The sequence below is a fragment of the Prionailurus viverrinus genome, chromosome E3 (assembly GCF_022837055.1).
Source record: "Prionailurus viverrinus isolate Anna chromosome E3, UM_Priviv_1.0, whole genome shotgun sequence".
In the NCBI taxonomy this organism is placed as follows: Eukaryota; Metazoa; Chordata; class Mammalia; order Carnivora; family Felidae; genus Prionailurus; species Prionailurus viverrinus.
The window spans coordinates 9,522,931-9,541,869 of NC_062576.1; the positions used below are offsets into that span (position 1 = coordinate 9,522,931).

An 18,939-nucleotide genomic window follows, 5' to 3' on the forward strand; every position below is an offset into this window, starting at 1 on the left:
GGCCCTGTGGAGTGGGTGCGGGAGGCTTCCAGGTCTGGCACCTTCTGAGGTGTCCCTGGGTCCACCGAGCTGTCCCCAGCCTGGTGAGCTGGCATCAAGCAGGAAGGGGGACAGGGCGATCCCTGTGTTCGCAACGGCTCTTTGTTCCCTGGACACGGTGGGCAGGCAGGAGGTGGGGGTGGGGACCCTCTAGAAGCAGCAGAACCCAGCTCCTCCTTGTCTGCAGGGCGCCCACACTCAAGGTCTTCCCTGGCCCGGGGACCCCCTTGTAGCAGTGGGGTGCAGGCCCCCTCACGGGTCCTGGGGCCTGACCCCTCGCCTCTCCCTATGCCAGGGGGCACCAAGCTGGGTCTGTCCGGGCTCAGAAGCCCCCACTCTCTGAGCTGCTCCGGCTGTGGTAGCTGGGACTGGGGGTCCGGGAGGGGCTGCGCGTGCGGCTGCGGGTCCCGCGGCTGCGGCTGCTGTAGCTTCCGTGGCTGTGACCGGGACTGGGGCTGCGGCTGGGGCTCCGGCTTGAGTAGTCGCTGCTCAGGCAGCTGGAGGAGGACGAGGGGCTGGGCCGGTAGTAGGGGATGGGACGCTTTCGGGCACTGCCAGGAGGGAAAAGCTGATTACAGGCCATTCGGGTCCCTGAGCTCTGCCCCAGGCTCTAGCTTGGCCCCTCACTCAGGCCAGGGCTTCCCCAGCAGTGGCCAGGGCTTTCCTGCCTCAGTTTCCCCTGAGCTCTGGCCTTGGAGTGCCCTCTACCCCAAAAGGATCAGGCAGTCAGTTCATGTTGGACCTTTTGTTTTTTGCTCACTTGTCTTTAGGGAAAGGGGACCCAGTCTCTGCTTGACCCGAGTAGGCGCTCAACAATTTGTTGAATAAATGAAACTTTTAAATATAGACAACTCGCATCAACCAAGCTAAGTAGTGGTTTCTGTGCATGGGAACGGTTGTGGATATAGCCCAGCCCTGCTTCTCTCTTCCTCACAGAATCGAAGGATTTGGTTTTTCAGGTCACTTCAAGGGAACAAGGAGGAGACCCCCCGGCCATCGCTGCCCATGCCCATGGCCCAGCCCAGTCCCGCCGGCCCCTTCTCCTCACTCAGCTACCTCCCGCCGGCCCGGAGTTAGTTTGAAGCCAGGAAGCTGTGACCCAGAGAAAAGAAAGGAGAGTGGTTAAGGGGGCAACAGTGCCCCATGGCGTGGGGTTAATTCTGAGGAAGAAAACAGGTGTACGTTAGTGGATGGAGGAGGAGGCAGCCCGGGAGAGGGGCTGAGGTGGGTGCCAGGTGGAAGGTGCAGGGCTCCAGCTGTCTTAGGACCCTCTGCGTATGGCGATCTGGATCACCAAGGACTTGGAAGGGCTGGTTAGAGAATCAGTCCATGTTAGAGCTGAAAAGATGCTCGGGGAGCCCTGCTTATTGTTCAGACATGAGAACCGAGCCCCAGAGAGGCACACTGATCTCCCAAGGCTGCCCAGCAAAGTCTCAGAGCTGGGTTCAGAATTTTGCCTGTAGCCCTCTACCCCACGTCAGGGGTCTAGGGCTAGCAGAGTGATTTCCACGAACACAGACCATAATCTCACCCGGAGGCCCAGGCCCACGCCCACCGGTCTGGGCCAAAGAAGCTTTCTGACGGGGCTTCTGTCACATCAGCCACACCTCTGTACAGCCCCATAGGACTGAGAGGGGCAGTGGAAGGGAGGGGACCTCCCACAGCTGCCCCAGAGGGTAGGCCGCTGGTGCCCCCTCCTCCAAATTCCCCAGGGGGCTGGGAGGTGAGCAGTGAGGTTAGTGAGAAAAGGAGAGGCAGACAGATGACAGCTGAACAGAGCCAGATCAGCTCACATGGGCATCTCCCCTGCAGCCTGTGGGGAGGGGGTCCCCTCGGCCCCCAGGCCGGCCACAGGCCACTCGGCAGGCTGGACCTTGAGATGAAGGAGAAAAGGAGACATCATTGCCAGGAGATGGATGTGGGGAGGAAGGAGAGAGGGAGGGGCTCCAGGAGGGATGGCTGGAATCTTCCGGAGCTGAACTCCATGCCTGCTGCTGCCTACCCAGACCCGAGCGCACAGCCCCCTCCCCTCCGTGGGCCTTCAGACCCCTGCCTCTGAGTCCCACCTCCCCAGCACCTCCAGTTCTGGCCCCTCTCCTCCTCCAGGGGCCTCTCCCTACCCCCCCCCCCGCCCCCACCAGAACAACACATCTCCTCCCGCACCGGGTTCAGTCCGTTCCCCTGGAGGTCCCCAGCGGGCCGGCCGGGGCCCCTCCGTACCTGGTGATGCGCCGCGGCTCCATGAAGCTGGGCGAGTCCCGGCGCCGCTTGCGGATGGGCGAGTAGCTGCGGGAGCGGCGCCGGGCGCGGGCGGCCTCGGCCTCGGCGTGCCTCGCGCGGCCTTCGCCGTCCTTGTCCCTGCGGGCCCGGCCGAGGTGAGCGACGCGGCCCGGCCAGCCCGCCCAGGCCCGGCCCCGCCGCCACCCCAGCGCCCGGCGGGGACCCCCGGGCCCGCACTTACCGGCCCAGGGTTTTCTTGGGCGACGGCGAGCGGCTGGGGCTGCGGGTCCTCTTCTCCGCGGAGCGCGAGCGGGACTTGGAGGGCGAGCGGCTGGAGCTCCACGAGCGCGGGTGGGGGTCCGGGCTGCGCGACGAGCTCTTCCCCTCCGGGCCGCCGTGCCTGCCGTGCGCGCCCGGGGACGGGGAGGTGCTGGCCGGCCGAGCGCGCGGGGGCCGCTCCTTGGTCCTGGAGGAGAGGCACGGCGACAGGGGCTTAGCTAGGGAGAAAGTGGGCTGGGGGCGGGGGGGTGGGGGGTGGGGTGGGGGTTGAAGAGGGTGCGGGTGACAGGGAGGGGGCTCAGCTAGGGACAAAGTGGGCTCAGGGGAGGGAAAGGGATTCAGTAGGGGGAGGAGTTCTATGCAGGAGAGAAGGGTTAGTGAGCGGGAAGAGGTGATGCGTGAGTTGGTGGCGCGGGGGAAGGTTGCCTGAGCAGGGAAAGGGCTGGGATAGGGGCGTGGGGAGTGAAATCAGTGTGGAAGAGTGTGTTCCCTGGTGTGGAGGGAGAGTGATCGGTGGGGGCGGGCAAGTGAGGGAGGAGAGAGAGCTCCCTGATGGGAGGAGAATCCTGGGTGTGGGGCGGGGCGGGGTTGGGGGTGGGGGACTCTGTTGGGTAGGAGAGTGATCAGTGTGGGGAAGGGAGGGCTCCGTGTGTGAGGAGAGAGTGATCAGTGAGGGGGGACCTCAGTGAGTGGGGAAGGAGAATGGGAGGCAGTTTGCAGAGAAGGAGAATTGCAGAGTGGAAGGGAGTTTGCACCGTGGGTGGGGGGAGTGATCACAGAAGGGGGAGCTTAATGAGGAGGGACAGCGGTCAGTGTGGGGAGAACAGTCGGTGGGTGGGGGGTAAGGGGTCTTTGGGAGCAGGGAGAGTGGTCAGAGGGGCCGGTGGGGGTGGGGGGGGCGGTTCCGAGGGGTGGGGGAGAGGGGTCGGTGGAGAGGGGAAGCTGTTCTGTGGGGAGGGAGGGGCGAGAGCGCGGGGAAGGGTGCTCCGCGGGGATGGACGGGACCGGTGGGGGCAGGTGTTCCGCGGGGGCGGGGCAGCGCTCGGGGCGGGGAGGGGAACCGCTCACCGTTTCCCGTGCGCGCCGTGGCCTCGCTCGGAGCCGGGCTCGGGCCCGGGGCCGGGGGCGCCGCCGCCGCCGCCGCCGGAGTCGCTGCTGGAGCGGGCCCTGCTGAGCGAGCGCGACGAACCCCGGGGCGGCGCGGGCCGGGCGCGCCGGCGGCCCCTGCGGCGGGGCGCGGACGCCGAGGACCGGGAGCGCCGCCGCCGCCGTCGCCGCCGCCGCCGCCTGGCCGTCCCGCCCGCCGCGCGGCCTCCTCTGCCCTGCGACGACGGAGCCGAGCGCGGGCTCGGGCTCTCCTTGCCCCGCGCGGGCGGCGTGGCTGTGCCGGCCTCCGCCTGGTCGCGGGCCCTGGGCGAGGGCGAGCTGGGCTTCTGACGGGGAGAGAGGCAGAGAGGGCACGGAGGGGGGTGGAGGGGACGGGGGCGCAGACAGAGACGGGGCGGAAGAGATGCCCGCAGAGACAGAGGAAACCGAGGAGGTCGAGAGAGTCCAGAGCAGAGAGAGAGGCGGAGGCGGAGGAGAAGGAGGCGAAGGAGCAGGGGAAGTTAGAGAAGCAGAGAGAAAAGGCGGAGACAGGGGGGAGAGAGAGCAGAGGAGAGACAGAGAGAGGACAGGCCAAGAGAAGGAGCGAGGTCGAGGGTGAGAGAGCGGGCGGATGGGGTGGGGGGGGGAGAGAAGGAGAGGGGGCTTTCACCGGGCCCAGGCCGGGGGCTGCCAGTCCCGGAGCATCGCACACACGGTTCCCCGCGCCTGCCCTGCCTCTGCCTCTCCTGAGTGTCCACCTTCTGGCCTCAACAGTGCAGCTCATGCAAGGTTCTCGGCATGCAAAACACAAGAGGGACGGAGCGGTGGGGGGAGGGGGGCTGAAACGGAGGGGGCTCCAGGACGGGCACGGGGGCTGGCATTGCCCCCCGATGGGACGGACGATCCCGGCAGAGAGTAGAGAGAGGGCGGGCACCGGGAGGCCGGGCCGGGGCCAGCCCCCCAGGCCAGGCCCCCCCAGCGCGTGGGGGGTGGGTGAGGGGATGGAGGGGCACACGGCACACAGATGGGGGTGGGGGCGGGGCGGGACAACTGAACTCAAAACTGAACCGAAGAAAGGGAGGAAAAACAGAAATAAAAAACAAAATCCACAAATGTCATTAGATACCAAAATCAAAAACAATGTCTGAACTCCTGGGGAACTGACATTTTTTCTGTTAACATTTTTCTTTCTTTGTTTTCCGGCCCTGCAGAGACCTGTGGAACTGTCAGTAACACCCGACTGTCTTTCTGTTTCTCTCTTTTCTTTTCCTTTCCTTTTTTTTTTTTTTTAGTTCTGATTTTTTTTTTTTTAAGTCCCTCTTGGTTAACGTCCACTTACCAATAAAGTGGCACTTCCTCCTTTAGTAGGTAAGGTGTGTAAGAGAAGGGAAAAGTGTGGTAGCGTAAGTTCATCATTAGATTCACAAAAATGCAAGAGAGATAGAGAGAGAGAGAAAAAAAAAACGCAACCACCCCATTCTAGGCCGAGAGGAGGCCACACCGCCTCTGGAGGAAGGACTGGCCGCGCCCGGCTCCTCGGGCCTGAGCAGGCACCTCTTGGGTGACTGCTGGATAGAGATGTCCAATGTTCTTCCAAAAGTGCAGTTAGGACACAAGGGTTGGGGTACAGAAAACCAGAAAGGGAGCCTGGTACCATCAAAAGGGCCCTAGCTGGCAACCAGGGGTCTGAGAGCCTGCCTCAGCCTCACTGAGTGACCCTGGCTAAGTCACTTCCCCACTCTGGGCCTCAGTTTCCCCATCCCCAAAACGAGAGGGTTGGGCTCTGCTTCCTGATGTCCCTACCAGAGCAAATACTCCAGGATTCTCTGTGTACCCCTGACCACCCTCTCCATCCTCCTCCCCTCACAGAACAGACCCCTCCTCTTGTCCTCGGGTTTCCAGCTTTCTGTCTATCTGGTAACAGTTGGTTCCACCTGTCTACCCCACCCCCAACCACCAGCACCAACTAGACTTCGAAGCACCTCCAGGGCAGAAATTTTTGGTTGGATTCAGCTCCGTAACCTCAGTTTTTATCGCAGAACTTGGCATGTAGTAGGGCTTCAATGCCGTTGCTGAAGAAGGAATCATTACAAGGGCCGGGGCCAAACCAGGTAGTACTAAAAGAGGGGCAGGGTCTGGGCCAAGCTTTTTTGGCAGGCTCCTGGGATGGGAGAACAAAACCAGCTACCTACCACCCCTCAGGGCACCTTGCTGCCAGAGACGGAAAGGAGCTTGGTTTCCTTGGCATGGCCTATGCTTCCTGCAGGAGGCGGGGTGGTGCCCAGACCCTTCCGTGCAAGCCTGGATCCAGCCAGGGCTTGGAGGCAGAGCCAAGAAGTCGGTCCCATGGGAGGAAAGGCACAGCCAGCTCTGATTGGTGGCTGAAGCAGCCAATGAACACTAGCCATAGCAGGTGAGAGCAGCTGTCCAGAGTCAAATGGGCCGTAAAGGCCTCCTGGGAGAGCCTGGTGTCTCCCTTTGGGGCTCAGGCAGGCATAGGTGGGCAGGGTGGATATCTGAGCACCCCAGCTCTCCTGATGACCAGCTCACCTCTCATCCTGGGCTAGGAGCCATGGCCCCTCTGAGATGGCAGCTCCAAAGTCAAGAGACATTACCAGGAGACACTTGGCTCTCCTAACACATATCCTCTGCACCCCAGCGGGTGGCCAGTGCCTATAGCTCCCAAGCCCCCAGAGGAGGCAAATGAGAAAAATCTCCAGAATCTTCACATTTCCAAGTTCTTTCCTATCTCCTGGGTTGTCTGAGAGTGGAAAGTGAACAGATCCCAGGCAGGGGAGTGGGGGCCCTGGTGGCCAAGGCATAGTACCCAAACCCAGGAAACGCTGGACCCCACCCTAAAGAAGCCTTTGCTTGCTATTCTGATGGGGCGGGGGCGTGCAGCCAGGCAAGCGGGCAGAATAGTAAACATGGGGGTCAAGACCTGGCTGTGAACCCTGGCTCCAGCTTAGACTCTGGATCTGAGCCAGCTTCTCTGACTCCAGGAGACAGGCCAGCAGTGGGGGAAGGAGACTGAAGGCCCCAATGTTCCTTCCCACAGAAACTGGGGGGGTGGGGGATCCTCTCTACTTCCCACTGTTGGGCTGGGCGTGTGGTGGGACTGTTAGGAGCAAAAAGGGTCTGGGTTGGGTGGACGCCCACCTGCATCACATTGCTGCCCGCAACCACTGAGGCCCAAACCTCTGTGCTTATCTGGAAGCTTCCTGCCTGGCGTGCCTTGAAGTCAAGTCCTCCTCCCTCTCCCCTCCTCCAAGCCAAATGCCATAGCTTAAGATGATGGTAAGTGGGAAAGTGGCACACCTGGAATCAGCCCTGATAGGAGTTTGCTGTGATCGAACTCTGGGGGCCTCAGTTTCCCCATCGATAAAGTGGGGATAACTGGGGTCTTTGCTGGGGGAGGCGCCTGTATAGGAGTCGAAAGGTTCTTTTCAGAGCACAAGTGACTCACAGTCCCCTCACGGATGAACGGGGTCAGAGCAGTGCAGGAAGGTCTGGGCATGGCCACGTCCCAGGATGGCAGAGGATGGGACGAAGGCGCTGCTGGGCAGGGTGGCAGACGGCACCTTCCCTGGGGGAAGACTCCTTGGGCCAATCTCACATTCTTATCCACCCATACCTCCCTGGAGAAAGGGTCGCCATGGTCCCGCCAGAGTGAGAGCCCCCTCCTCAGCTTGGCCGGGTCTCATTTTTCCCAGGAACTGAGGGAGAAATCAGTCCAGACACCATGGGATTTCATAGCTAGACGGGACTGTTGTGGCCAGGGACCTCCAAACATCTCCTCCAGAAGCCTGCTCTTTGTGACTCCTGTTCCCTCTTCCCCTTCCCTGCCCTCACCACCCTCACAGCCTGGCTAATGCCTATGGACCCTGTGCTCAATCAAGACCACCTCCTCCAGGAAGCCTCCCCTGACCCTCACCCTGAAACAGGTGCATTCCTCTGTGATCCCACAGACCCTTGGGCCTTCTCTCAGTATGGACTGTGCAGGGCTGTGAGGCCTACTGTGGTGAGCAGAGTTCCCCACCTGTTGGCTCGGCTTTTCCCCTCTAATTGTTCTGAGTGACCTTTGTCAGTGCCCCAGCCTGATAGGTGGGGGCTGCAAACCAGTTCCCTCAAACCCAGGCACGGACACCTAGCACGGGACCTGGCACCGAGGAGGGCCCAGCGGATGCTGGCTGAGTGTGTGTGTGAGTGAATGAGTCAGTGAACACAGAGGGCCTCGCCTGTCTCTGAGCCCGGCTTCCAGGCTTCCAGGAGCCCCTCTGCTCCTTCGTACCACCTGCTCTCTGATACCTTCTCTTTAGTTTACATAAGAAATGTTTGGAGGGAAAAGGCAATGCAAAAGAGTAAGGCAAAAGATGATGTGCCAGCCCCATCCCGGGATTCTTAAGGACGAGAACAGTGAGCATCTGAGATGCTCCACCCCCTCTCCCCCAGGGCTCAGCTAACTACCCCCTCTAGCTCAGCATTTGGCGATCCGTTTCTGGGTCCCTGGTCACATCAGGTCCTCTACTCCTCCCATGGGGCTGGGACAGTCTCCCCGTGGGACCCAGAGTGATTTCTCTCTCCCTGAACAACTTCCTGTCTGCCCTCCCAACACCACTGACAGCCGAGCAATATTCTGAGTGGGTGAGCTCCTCACAACCTGCCCCTGGGGTCAACATAGGGGAGCGGGGGGGGGGGGGGGCGAGGAGGGTGAAGAGCCGGACTTTCTCTTTCCAGAGCTGAGGACGGAGGTCCACTGATGCCTCACAAGGGCTGGGATGTCAAACTTCTGCAGCTACTCCCAGGTGGGACAGGAAACAGTTTAAAGAGCTGGGGTGGGCGTTGGGGTCCGAGGACCTACCCCCAACGTGGCTGGATTGGGCACTGGCCTGGGAGTCGCGAGTCTCGGGACCTAAGCTCGGTTCCGCTCCAACACCTCGGGGAACCCCGGCTCTCACTGACTGTCCTTTCTGAATCATTCTGCACATTAAACTCAAATTCAGAAGATGGAACGATGCTGGGGGCAGAGGGAGACCCTGTCTGAGCTGAGTAGTGGTCCAGGCAGGGGGGAGGGTGAGCTGAGAGTCCCCTTCGTCCCCCAAATTGCCCCACTGAAACTTTACTAAGTAGGCCCTCTGAGTCCAGTGCCAGCTCACTGGGCCCCTGAAGTTCAACGACCATTACACCCAAAAGGTGGAGCTGTGAGGTTCAGCCCTGGTGCCAGCTGCTGCCCCAGAGTCTGTAGGTCCTGCCTGAAAGCTCCAGCTGCCACCAGGGCAGGACCCTTGGGAGCCCAGCAGGCCCTGGAGGGTGGGGCAGGGCTCTTTCCTCAGGTTTGGCCTCAGCCAGAACTTCTTCCAGGATCTGGAGGCCAAGAGGCCAGCACACGCTCCTCCACCACTGCTTAGTGCCAAAACGGGCCCCGGGGGCTGGCAGGGGTGAGGGGTGGGGGGCTTAGCAGCTACTCCAGACAACAGAAATCAAATTGGCTCAACCGCAGCATACAGTTCAGGAGGAGAACACAAACTTGGAAATGCTAACCACACAGAAATGCATTCGGACAACAAAATGAGAAAGAGAGGGAGTGGGGGGACGGGGCTTGGAGGGGTGGGGGTGGAGGTGGGGTCGGAGAGGAAGAAGAAGGAGCAGGGAAGGTGGAAAGGAGGGGGGAGACGAACCAGAAAAGTTGTCGGGGAAAGTCAAGAAAACCAAACGACAAACCAGGAAACACAGCTTTCATACGTAGCTCATTTGGAGAAAAAATGCAAGTTACAAATGAGGAGTCACTAAAATAAAGAAAGAAAAGGGAAGGAGAGAAAACCAACCAGAGCGAGATCGAGAGAGAGAGAAAGAAAACCACATTCAAACCAAGCAGAGTGGCAGGGGGCTTATCTGGAGATGGGAGCGAGCGGGGCGCACAGCGGGGCCGGGATACCTACCTTCTCAGTGGTCAGGGACAGGAATGCAATAATAAAAAAGAAAAGAAGATCTCCGCATTGGGAATGCAGAAGGTGGGGGGGGAAGACGGTGACTCTAAGCTGTGCTCCCCCTTGGGAACTGGCACCTGCATGTGCAGCCAGGGTGGCTTTCGGTCTAGTCCCAGGGGTGGGAGGGGGCTCCTGCCCAGCCATTTTGGTCTGCTTTTTTTGTTTGTTTTTTTCTTTTTGTGTTTAAACCCGCAGGCTCCAATAGCCAAGCTTTCCTTAACTCTTTAAACAACAGAAAACCTCCAGAGGGCATGCAGGAAGCAGCGGCGGATGGAAGCAGAACCAGAGGGTGGGCTCAGGAGGGGCTGGCAGCAGGGGGAAGAGAGGCCCATGTGGGGGGAGAGATGGAGAGAGAGACAGAGACAGAGAGATGCAGAGAGAGAGAGAAACAAAGGCAGAAGGAAACAGACAGGCAGGGAAATAGAGAGAGGCGGGCCCAGACAGAACAAAGAGAGAGAAGCTATTACAATGAGGCAGAGTGGACAGATGGGGTGAAGGGATCAGTGCATTTAAAAGGGAAGGCAACCACAGATTCAGTTTGGAGGCCTGATCCTGCCTCAGGTCAACTGCTTTCCCCCTCTGCTTAGGCGTCATTTTAGCAAAACCCATCCCTCCTGCCTTCTGGCTTCGGCCTGGGAGAAATGCCAAGATGCCGCTTCCTATTCTGACTGCCCCCCCCCCCCCCAGCTGTGGTTACTGCTCTTTCCTGGGGGCAGGAGGGGGAGGGGGCGGGGTGGAGCAGGTGAGGCGGTCCCACGGACACCTCTTCTTGGGTCACCCTAGGCTGCCCATTTCGTGATGAAATTTGAGCCAGAGGCGGAGGCCAGAGAGAGCCTGGGGGCCTGGCTCAGGAACCTTCTCTGTCACCCTCACCAAATGGAGAGGCTTCCCTTGACACTTCCAATGCCAGGGACAGGTGGAGCCAAGGCAGGGGGCCCTCCTTCTAAGTCCTTAAACACCTCACACCTTTTCTGGCACTTGGGCTCAGCATCTTACTTCGCCATCGCCAAATCACGTGACCATGAGCAGCCCCCTTCCCTCTCTGCCTCACTATTTCTGTCCCCATACGTGTATGAACTGTGAGGGCTTAGGGTTTCTGAGTCACTGAGGTGACAGTTTTATAGAGTTGGGTTTGCTTAATGCTGGGCCCACCTATTCCCTGGTCTCTGTGTGGGTGGGCTCCAGTGCCAGGGAATTGAGAGCTGGGAGTGTGCCATGGACATCTGAAGGGGTCCCCAGGGGGAAGGCAGGAGCTGAGACAACCAGCACCCACCTCCAAGCCCTCCTCCCCTTACTCAGGGCTCCCAGAGTGTGCTTTTCCACTGGCCACTCTCTCCACTGGCTGGTGGTCTCGAGGTGAGGGGGCTGGAGTCTCCTTTTGGATCTACCTCTAAAAAGCTGTGTGACCTTGAGCCGGTCACTTGACCTCTCTGAGCTCCTGGCAGTAAATAGGTGAACCCAGAAATCCCTTTGGGGGTTTAATCCTGACCTGGGACGGGACAACAAGAGAGCCGTGGCGGGAGCCAGCACCCAGCTGGCCTTTGTCTCAAGATGAGGATTTTTGTCTTGCCTGGGAATGTCCGGCTCTGAAGCCCTCACCTGGGCTACAGGTGTGGACAGCTCCCTCCTCTAGGATCTGGGGCCTGGCACTGAAGGCCTTGTGCAGCCTGTCCCTGTCTCCCCCAGCCATCTTATACTAGAAGAAACTGGGGAGCCATAGGGTGCTCACTGCCCCTGGATGTTCCTCCGGTGACCTGGGAAATATCTCTCTTCCTCCTGTCTCCCAGCTTCCCTCCAACGTTCCTTAGAGACAGGGACACGGAAGAATGGCCTGCCCGGGGGCCACTTCTGTTCATTTAAAAGCTGAGGCATTTCCAGCACATGCCCTGGGGTTGAGGAGTTGATTGGCTGCCGCTGCAGATTTCGCAGGGGCTGCTGGCGTGGGAGTCATTTTTTAAGAGTTATCTTCCCTTTTAAATTCTGGTTACAAAGGGAAAAAGAATAAGTATAAAGACATATGTATATGGTCAATGTTCACTTGAGATTCAGGACCCATCTCTGCATTAGGAGGAGAGGCTCCCACAGTAACACGCACAAAAGCAAAATTCTAGAGCAACATAGAAGATAGAAAAAAAGAAAAAAACAACCAGAGAGATAGTTTGCATTTCTGTACATTACCAAAGGAAAAAAAAAAAAGAAAAAAAAGAAAGAAAATACAAACAAAAACAAAACAGGAAAAAGTTACATAAACTTCCCCACCCTCTTCCCTTGCCAACTGAACAGGAAAATGGAATCACAATATTACCACGGTTCAAATGGGAGGCTAAAAAAACAAGCAAAAACATAGACGGGGTTAAAAATGGTGAGCTTTTCTTTTTTTCCGTTTGTTCTCTCTCTTTTTTTTTTTTTTTTTTTTTTTAAGGTAGCGTCCGAGAATACCCCCGCCCCCCAGTACTTGTCCCCAAAGACATTTTTGGTGACTGGCAAAGTCTCCACACACACACACACACACACACCCGCCCCCATCTCACCTCCCTGGAAGGGTGCAGGTGAGAGGCCTGGATGTCCTGAGGTCCCAGATCTCGCAGGGCCCGAGGGAAGGGAGAGGATCTGGGGAACATGCTTTGTGAAAGGGGTAACAGAGTGCCGTCTCCCAGGAGGCTCCTGGAGCAATGTCAAAATGGAATCCCATTCTGGGAGGCAGTCAAGATTTGGGTGCGGCCGACAGGGCACCCTCCCCAAGGCTGGAGGCTACACCCTCTTCCCTGGTTGCTCTGTCCTGGGGTCTACTTCGTTGCTGTGGCTATTTTGTCTGTACGTGTCCAGGGCTCTTGGTGGCCTACTGCTCAGGGAGGGGAGGGGACCAGAAGTGGGATGGAGCTTCCTTTTGGCCCTGGCTTCATTCTGTGCCTTTCCAGGAGGATGAGAAGCTCCCCTGAGAAGGTGTTTGGGGGCTCTGTGCCCATGGTGGTGGGGGGATGGGCACACGGTCTTCTGAGTTTGTCCACTGTCTCTGTCCTGGCTGCCTTCAGCTACCTTTGTGTGTCCTCTTCCACCCCCAGGACAGATCCAGGGACACTGGTGTGATCCTCCCTATGTGGCCCAGCCAGGCCCTTGGGAGCTCAGGAGCCTGGCACCCTGTCCAAGTGGGGGCAGTCCCGAAACAGGTAACGTCCTTAAACAAAAATTAACCTTGACGCCAAGAGCCTTTTGTCTGCTGCCTTTGGCTTTCCTCACTAAGGCCTTGGCGGTAAGGGTGTTTGAGAAAATAAAGGGAGTGAAGGAAACAGCCAAAAATCAAAATGAAACTGACCAACACGGACATATTTGCTGCTGAGACCGGAGGTCTGGGGAGGGGCAGCCCCCACCCTCCCTGCTGGGAGGCAGCCTTAGGGTCTGGGGTGGGGGCACCTGCAGGCCTGTCCACCCCAAGTCCCCCTGCCCACCCAGTGCCCCTGCCAGTACTGCAGCCCCGTCTCCCTGAGATCAACGGATACAAGGGGATGTGGGGCTCCCCTGGGGCTTGGGAGAACGCCCCCTTCCCAGCCCAGCCTAGCCCCTCCACCTGGGAAAGGCCGAGAAGCCTGTCTGTTCTGCCAGCCCCTGCCATCGCCACAGCTGCTTGTGGGTCTCAAGGAGTCCTGGCCCCTCTTGGAGGATGGGTGGGAACAGTTTTTGGGAGGTGTTGGTGTGGACTCTCTGAGGGAGCAATGGGGACACTGGCAGGTGCTTTAGGAAGGTTGGAACACGGGGAACAAGGGCGCCTGCAGGTTTGAGACATCTGTCCACACGTGGGCAGCCAGTCCCTGGGGGAAAGGACACACTCTCCTTGGAAAAGGGACTTTAGAAATGCAGCTCGGTGGCCGCTTGGGGACAGAGAAAGGGGAGGGCTTCGAGGGAGAGGGAGGGGCCAGTGAGAGGGTTGAGGGAGGGAGGGCGCTTGGAGAGGGAGAGGGAGGCTCAGGGCCTAAGTGGTGCCCAGGGGAGACCCCGTCTCTGAATCCGGTTCCTGACCGCGACCCCTAGCATTGTCCATGCCCCTCCCACCCCAATATGCCTGGAGAGAGGGAGGCAGGAGACCCCGGATTCTCCTCAGCTCTCTACCCAACTGGCTGGTAGTCCCAGTGGTCAACCCCCTCTGGCCATCAGTTTGCCAAGCTCAAGGGTGGCCCAAGCCTGCAGGCCCCCCTCGCCCCGACACTAGGGCCAGGTGGGCGCAACAACCAAGCATTCCAGGCCGCTCCCGAGCCGGGAGGGGGAAGCGGCGCCTCCCTCCCCCATTTACACACTCACCGCGCCCCGCCCGGCGGTGACCCCCCACCCAGCGCGGCGCAGCCCGCACGGCGCGGGAACCCTCCGCAAAGCGAAGCGTACGTACATCTGGCGGGCTGTGCGCCGAGCCGGGGCGGCCCCCGTGCGCTCCGCTCCGCTGTCTGTTGCCGCCGTTCTGCTGGGGCGACCCCCACCCGCTGCCGCCGGACGGGGAAGGCGACCGGCTCCCGCTGGACCGCTGGCTGCCCGTCTTCCGCCCGTCATCTCGGTGCTTGGGGCTCAGCCTGGGGGGTGGGGCGTGGGGAGGGGACGTGGCGGGCAGCCGGCGTGGGACCGCCCCCTCTGCGAGCGGAACCGCTGCCCCTTCCCCTGCCTCTCACTTGCATTTAGAGAGCAAGGCCCTGGCCCACCTATTGCCTCGACTTCCAAGAGCCGCGGCCGGAAGCTCTTCCTCGCCCATTTGCAGGGGGGTGGGCACCTGCACCCTCCTGGTAGACTTCCACCCACCAACTGCTCTTCTGCCCACCAGCCTCTTCCCCAGCCCTTGGGAGGGTTCGATCTGCAACTCCCCACCCCCCCAGCAGAGCTGAACCGAGCTGAACGTCCTCTGGAGCGTTTCGAAGGGGCCCAGGACCTACCTGCTGGGTGATCTGGAATCGCTGTAGTGGGAGGAGAGGGAGGGGCTCTGGGAGCTGCCGCTGCTGTGGCGACGGGGCCTCCGACCTGGGGACTCCGCGTGTGGCCTGGGAGAGAAACCAGCCAGTACCTAAGTTCCGCCTGACTGCCCCACGGGGGACCCCGCCCCCTATAGTACCCTACAGAAATAGCCTCTCTAGTCCATGTGGGTCATTTGTGGGAATTAGGAGAAAGCACCCTCTTCTCTAGACAGCCCGGACCCCCAAGACCTCACTGGCTCCTCAGCTGGTGCTCTTGTGACTAGGGGGTGAGGGACGCGGGGAGTAACAAAGACAGAGTTGGAAAGAACCCAGGACTGGGAGGCAAGAGGCCCCCGTTCCAGTTCTGGCTCTGCCACTGACACACAGGGGCTCTTGGCTTCCTCTCTGGGTCGGAATTTTTCCATCTGGGCAATGGGGACCAAACGAACTATCTCCAAGGGCCCAATTCCATGCTTCTAGAAGGCCAGGTTTGCCGGAGTGGGGAAGAGTGGAGGGAGGCGGAGGAGCTAGAGAATGGTGACAGGTTCTCACCTCTTCCTCTCTTTGTTCTTCTCTTTCCTTTTGCTCTTGGGGCTTCGAGATCTGCAGAAAGCAGAGGCTGAGGGGACAGCTCGGCCTGAGCCCAGCAGGGGGTGTGCCTAGGTAGGGAGCTGAGGGAGCTGAGATTTGTTCCTGTCTGGGATCTGAGCCCCCCCCCCACCCCTACCCCAGCTGGTGTGGACTCGCTCATCCCACCTCACTGCTTTGGTTCCTTTTCACACAGCCAGGCCTCCTTCCTTCCTTCTCCCAGGATCACTGCCTATCTGGGCCGGAGTCCTGCTCCTCCTGGGGGTGCCATAAGCGATGTGTCCACCACCCCAGAAGGCTGACGTGTCCTTTTCTTCTGGAATCGGTCTCAGGACAGGCCCCTCTATGAGTCATGGTGGTGGGGGTGGCCCTTCCACACCTAATTTGTGTCCCCTGTTCCCAGGTCCCCTCAGATGGGGCTCTCTAGGGCAGAGCCCAGGCTTCCTGCCTCTCTGCCCCCTCAGAGAGTGGCCCAACTCTGGGCCAGCTCCCCAGGGGGTTAGGAAAGAAATGCTTTCCCTTGGGCATGATCTCCCTGCATTTGAGTCCTCTGGATTCTCATCAAGGGCTGTTCCCAAAGCTTTCCATCCCACCCAGTCCTGCCCCCTACAGTCCCATCGCATCCAACTCCTTGGGCCAGGCCCCACAGTGTTCTCCTTCTACCTTTGACAAAAGGATTGAAAAGTTTCCTAGTAGGTGTCTAAGGTCTCACTGCACCCCTGGTCCCTGTAGATCTCTTAGCCCCACCCTCCCTGATGCCACCAGATTTCCAGCTGGATGCTTCTACTCCTGAACAGATGCCTCTTTCTGACCAAATATGAAGTGATGCTAAGAAAAAACTGGGATGTGTTTCTCACAGGAGCAGAGTGGGTGGGGGCAGGCCCAGGAGGCCAAAGATTTTAGTTCTAGAATCCATGTTGCTTGCTTTGGGCTTCAGTCTCCCCACCTGGAGCTGCTCTAGCCCTAGGTCGTCTCTAGGTCCTTCCCAGGACTCCTGGGAGCTGGCCAGAGGATCTGTGCAGATGGATGGTGACCACTAGGGGGCAGTAGGGGCCCATACTGGCCCCTGAGAAGTGGGGAAGAGAGGAAGGGAAGATGGGAAATTGGGGAAATTAGAGATTCAGGATTATTTATTTAGGCTCCTACCCCACCTGGCAAATGACCCTCGGCGAATTCCCACTGCAGGAATGAGACTGGGGATTCTGTCCCTCTTCAGGGCTGCTGGGAGGTCCTCTGGCCCTCATGCCCACCCTGGGGCTGGGACGACCTTACATCTTCCTTCCCTCCATGCTGAGTTCTCTACTTTCCCCACTCCAGCCTCTGCCAGGGCTCTTGACTTTCACCTCCTCCCTCCCCTCCCCTAATCCATCCTGAACAATCTCTGTCCTGCTCAGAGCCCCATGCTGGCTTCCAGCCCCGCCTGGTTGGAGGCCAGCTCCTTGGCCTGTCAGTCAGGTCTTTTCGGGGGCTGGCACCTGTCCTCCAGACACAACTGCCAGCCACAGCCACAGCTCGCCCACCTGTCTCCCACCCACTGAGCTTTCCTTCTGTATGGATGCCCTTTCCCTGCAAATGTGGGGTCTTGAGCTTCTCCCTTCCTGACATCAAGGCTGACTCATGGGACCAGAAAGCTTTGCAAACAATTGGCCTTCCTTCTCGCCCCCCACCCCCAACTTTCCCTGCCTGCCTCCCAGAAGGAGTCCCTTCCCGGAGGGAGGATGGAGCAAGGGAAGACCCTCACCAATCCCCTCCCATCACTGCTTCCCTTGGGCCTTGGTCCCCGCTGGGTGGCACTAGCCTCTGTCCACATCCTTAGCAGGGCATCACTCACCTGTGTCGTCTCTTCTTCCGGGACCCAGAATCAGACCTGTAGGGCCACAAAAGGGTTCTCTTGAGCTTGTCTGGGGTGGCCTGGGGACACAGATCTGCACAGCCATGGTCCTGGGCCAACAGGAGTGAGAGGAGGCCCCAGGGGAGGGAAGGTACCTGTCTCTTCGGTGCTTCTTCACACTCTTCTTCTTCTTGCGCAGGGGTGAGGAGCTCCCACAGCTGCGGACACAGGGTGGGGTAGGTTCTAGTGAACTGGTGCCCGGGACGGGGAGGGGCAGCTGGAAATGCTGGGGAAACCTGGGTGTCTCGGGCATCTAGCTGAAGCTGGCTGCCCATTGTACAAAGCGAACCGAGGCCCTGAGGGCCAGCAAGGTCCCTAAGGTAGGTGATGGACCTGCCTGTGTTGTCCCCTAGCCACCCTTCAGCCTCCTTGGCATTTTGAGTGAGGGCTGTTTCAAACCCAAATGTTAGAGGCTCCAATGGTGGGATTTCTGGCCTCCGTGGGCACAGCTGGCACATTGGCAGTGTCCAGGGCCTGATGTGGCAGGCCTCCTGCCTCTGGGGGATGGTCTTGGAGTCTTGCCCACCCACAGATATCCCCACTCCTGTCCCCCCCCCCCCCCTCCGCCCCTGGTAACCAATGATACTGACCTGCACTCAGAGTCCAGTCTCCTCTTTTTGCTGAGGGCCAGGGAGAGAAAAGGACAGACAGTTGGACAGAGTTAGTTGGGGCTCCAGAAGTCTGCAAGGGATAGGAGAGGGGGACACACAGATGGGGAGCCACAGAGATGACCCAGCGAAACCCCTCCTTCCCAGGCCACTCACACTTGTGGTGGTGAGTGCAGGACCGCCAGGGGATCGAGAAGGGGGGACTGCGAGCGAGCGGGTCTAGCGGGTCGACCCAGGAGCCGGATCAGTGTGTCTAGTTCTGGGGCAGGTGAGTGCCAAAAAGGGGAGGGGGCTGGGCGAAAGGGAGGGGCTCCGCGAGGGGGAGGAGCCTGGTGAGGGGGCGGGCCCTTCGTTGGGGGCCCGCACAGTGAGGGGGCGGGATTCTGTAAGGGCAAAGGGTCGCGGCGAGGCGCGGGGCTCACAAATGCAACTTTGGGTCTCCTGCCCGCAGAAGGGTGCGCACCTGGGGGACCCCACCGTGCCCCTCCCGTCCCCTCCGGCCGGGCGGCGCTCTCACCGGCTTCGCCGGTGGCCGCCTTTCTTTTTCTTCTTCTTCTTGGGAGGGGGCGACGCCGAGCTGCTGGACCAGTGCTTGGTCCTGGGTGAGAGGGGGTGGGGGTTGGGGGTGGGCGGTGAGGGAGGAGGGGAGGCTCCGGCCCCCTTCCCCCCGCCCCTCCCCGCCGCGGCGGGCGCTGACCTGTACCCCCGGTGCCCGCGGTAGCAGGCGGCCGGGCAGTCGCAGTCCACCGGGCCGTCGTCCTCGTCCAAGGGCGCGTACTCCAGGCCCGGCTCCGCGCCCTCGAGCAGCCGCGGGGTCTCCGCCACGCTGCCGGCGACAGGGACGCTCACCACCCGCGCCCCAGGGCCGGGCCTTCCGCCTGCCCCTTTCTCAGCGCGGCGCCCCGGGGCCTGGTCCTCCCGCAAGGTCTGCGGGATGCGGCCCCGACCCCTAGAAGGTCAGTCGGGGATCTGGGCGACCCAAAGAGCCGCCTTCCTTGCAGACACCCGGCCTCAGCCGGGCCCTCCCGCCCCTTCGGCCCCTTCTTTGGTCTCACCTCTCAGTGAGCCCCCTCCCCTCGCCGAGCCCCTTACTCCCATTCATAGTGCTCCTCTGCCCTCCCCAGCCCCCCTTTCCCGCACAGAGCCCCTTTCACCGATCCCTGTGCCCCTGAGCCCCACTGTCCTACCCCTACCCCCCTGCCCCTCGCTCAGCCCACTCCCCGTCCGCAGCCCCCCTTCCTCTCGTGAGCCCCGCTCTCCCCACCCTCCTAGCTCCCTAACCCCGCTCGCCGGCCTGGCCCCCACCCCCCTCC

At 60.3% G+C, this 18,939-nt stretch overlaps 1 protein-coding gene across 1 annotated transcript in view; it reads right to left on the reverse strand.

Annotated features, from left to right (window-relative positions):
* Positions 1-210: 210 nt before the first annotated feature.
* The window catches only part of SRRM3 (serine/arginine repetitive matrix 3), a 33,799-nt gene continuing 15,070 nt past the window's right edge, over positions 211-18,939 (reverse strand). The window contains exons 3-14 of the mRNA XM_047839339.1: positions 18,324-18,452; positions 18,144-18,224; positions 17,609-17,638; positions 17,114-17,176; positions 16,959-16,994; positions 15,092-15,142; positions 14,522-14,626; positions 13,990-14,167; positions 3,607-3,971; positions 2,501-2,725; positions 2,260-2,397; positions 211-590 (exon numbers count right to left, since the gene is read on the reverse strand). Coding sequence (XP_047695295.1) covers positions 362-590; positions 2,260-2,397; positions 2,501-2,725; positions 3,607-3,971; positions 13,990-14,167; positions 14,522-14,626; positions 15,092-15,142; positions 16,959-16,994; positions 17,114-17,176; positions 17,609-17,638; positions 18,144-18,224; positions 18,324-18,452 — 1,630 coding nt within the window. The 3' untranslated portion in view covers positions 211-361. The remainder of the gene's footprint in view (positions 591-2,259; positions 2,398-2,500; positions 2,726-3,606; positions 3,972-13,989; positions 14,168-14,521; positions 14,627-15,091; positions 15,143-16,958; positions 16,995-17,113; positions 17,177-17,608; positions 17,639-18,143; positions 18,225-18,323; positions 18,453-18,939) is intronic.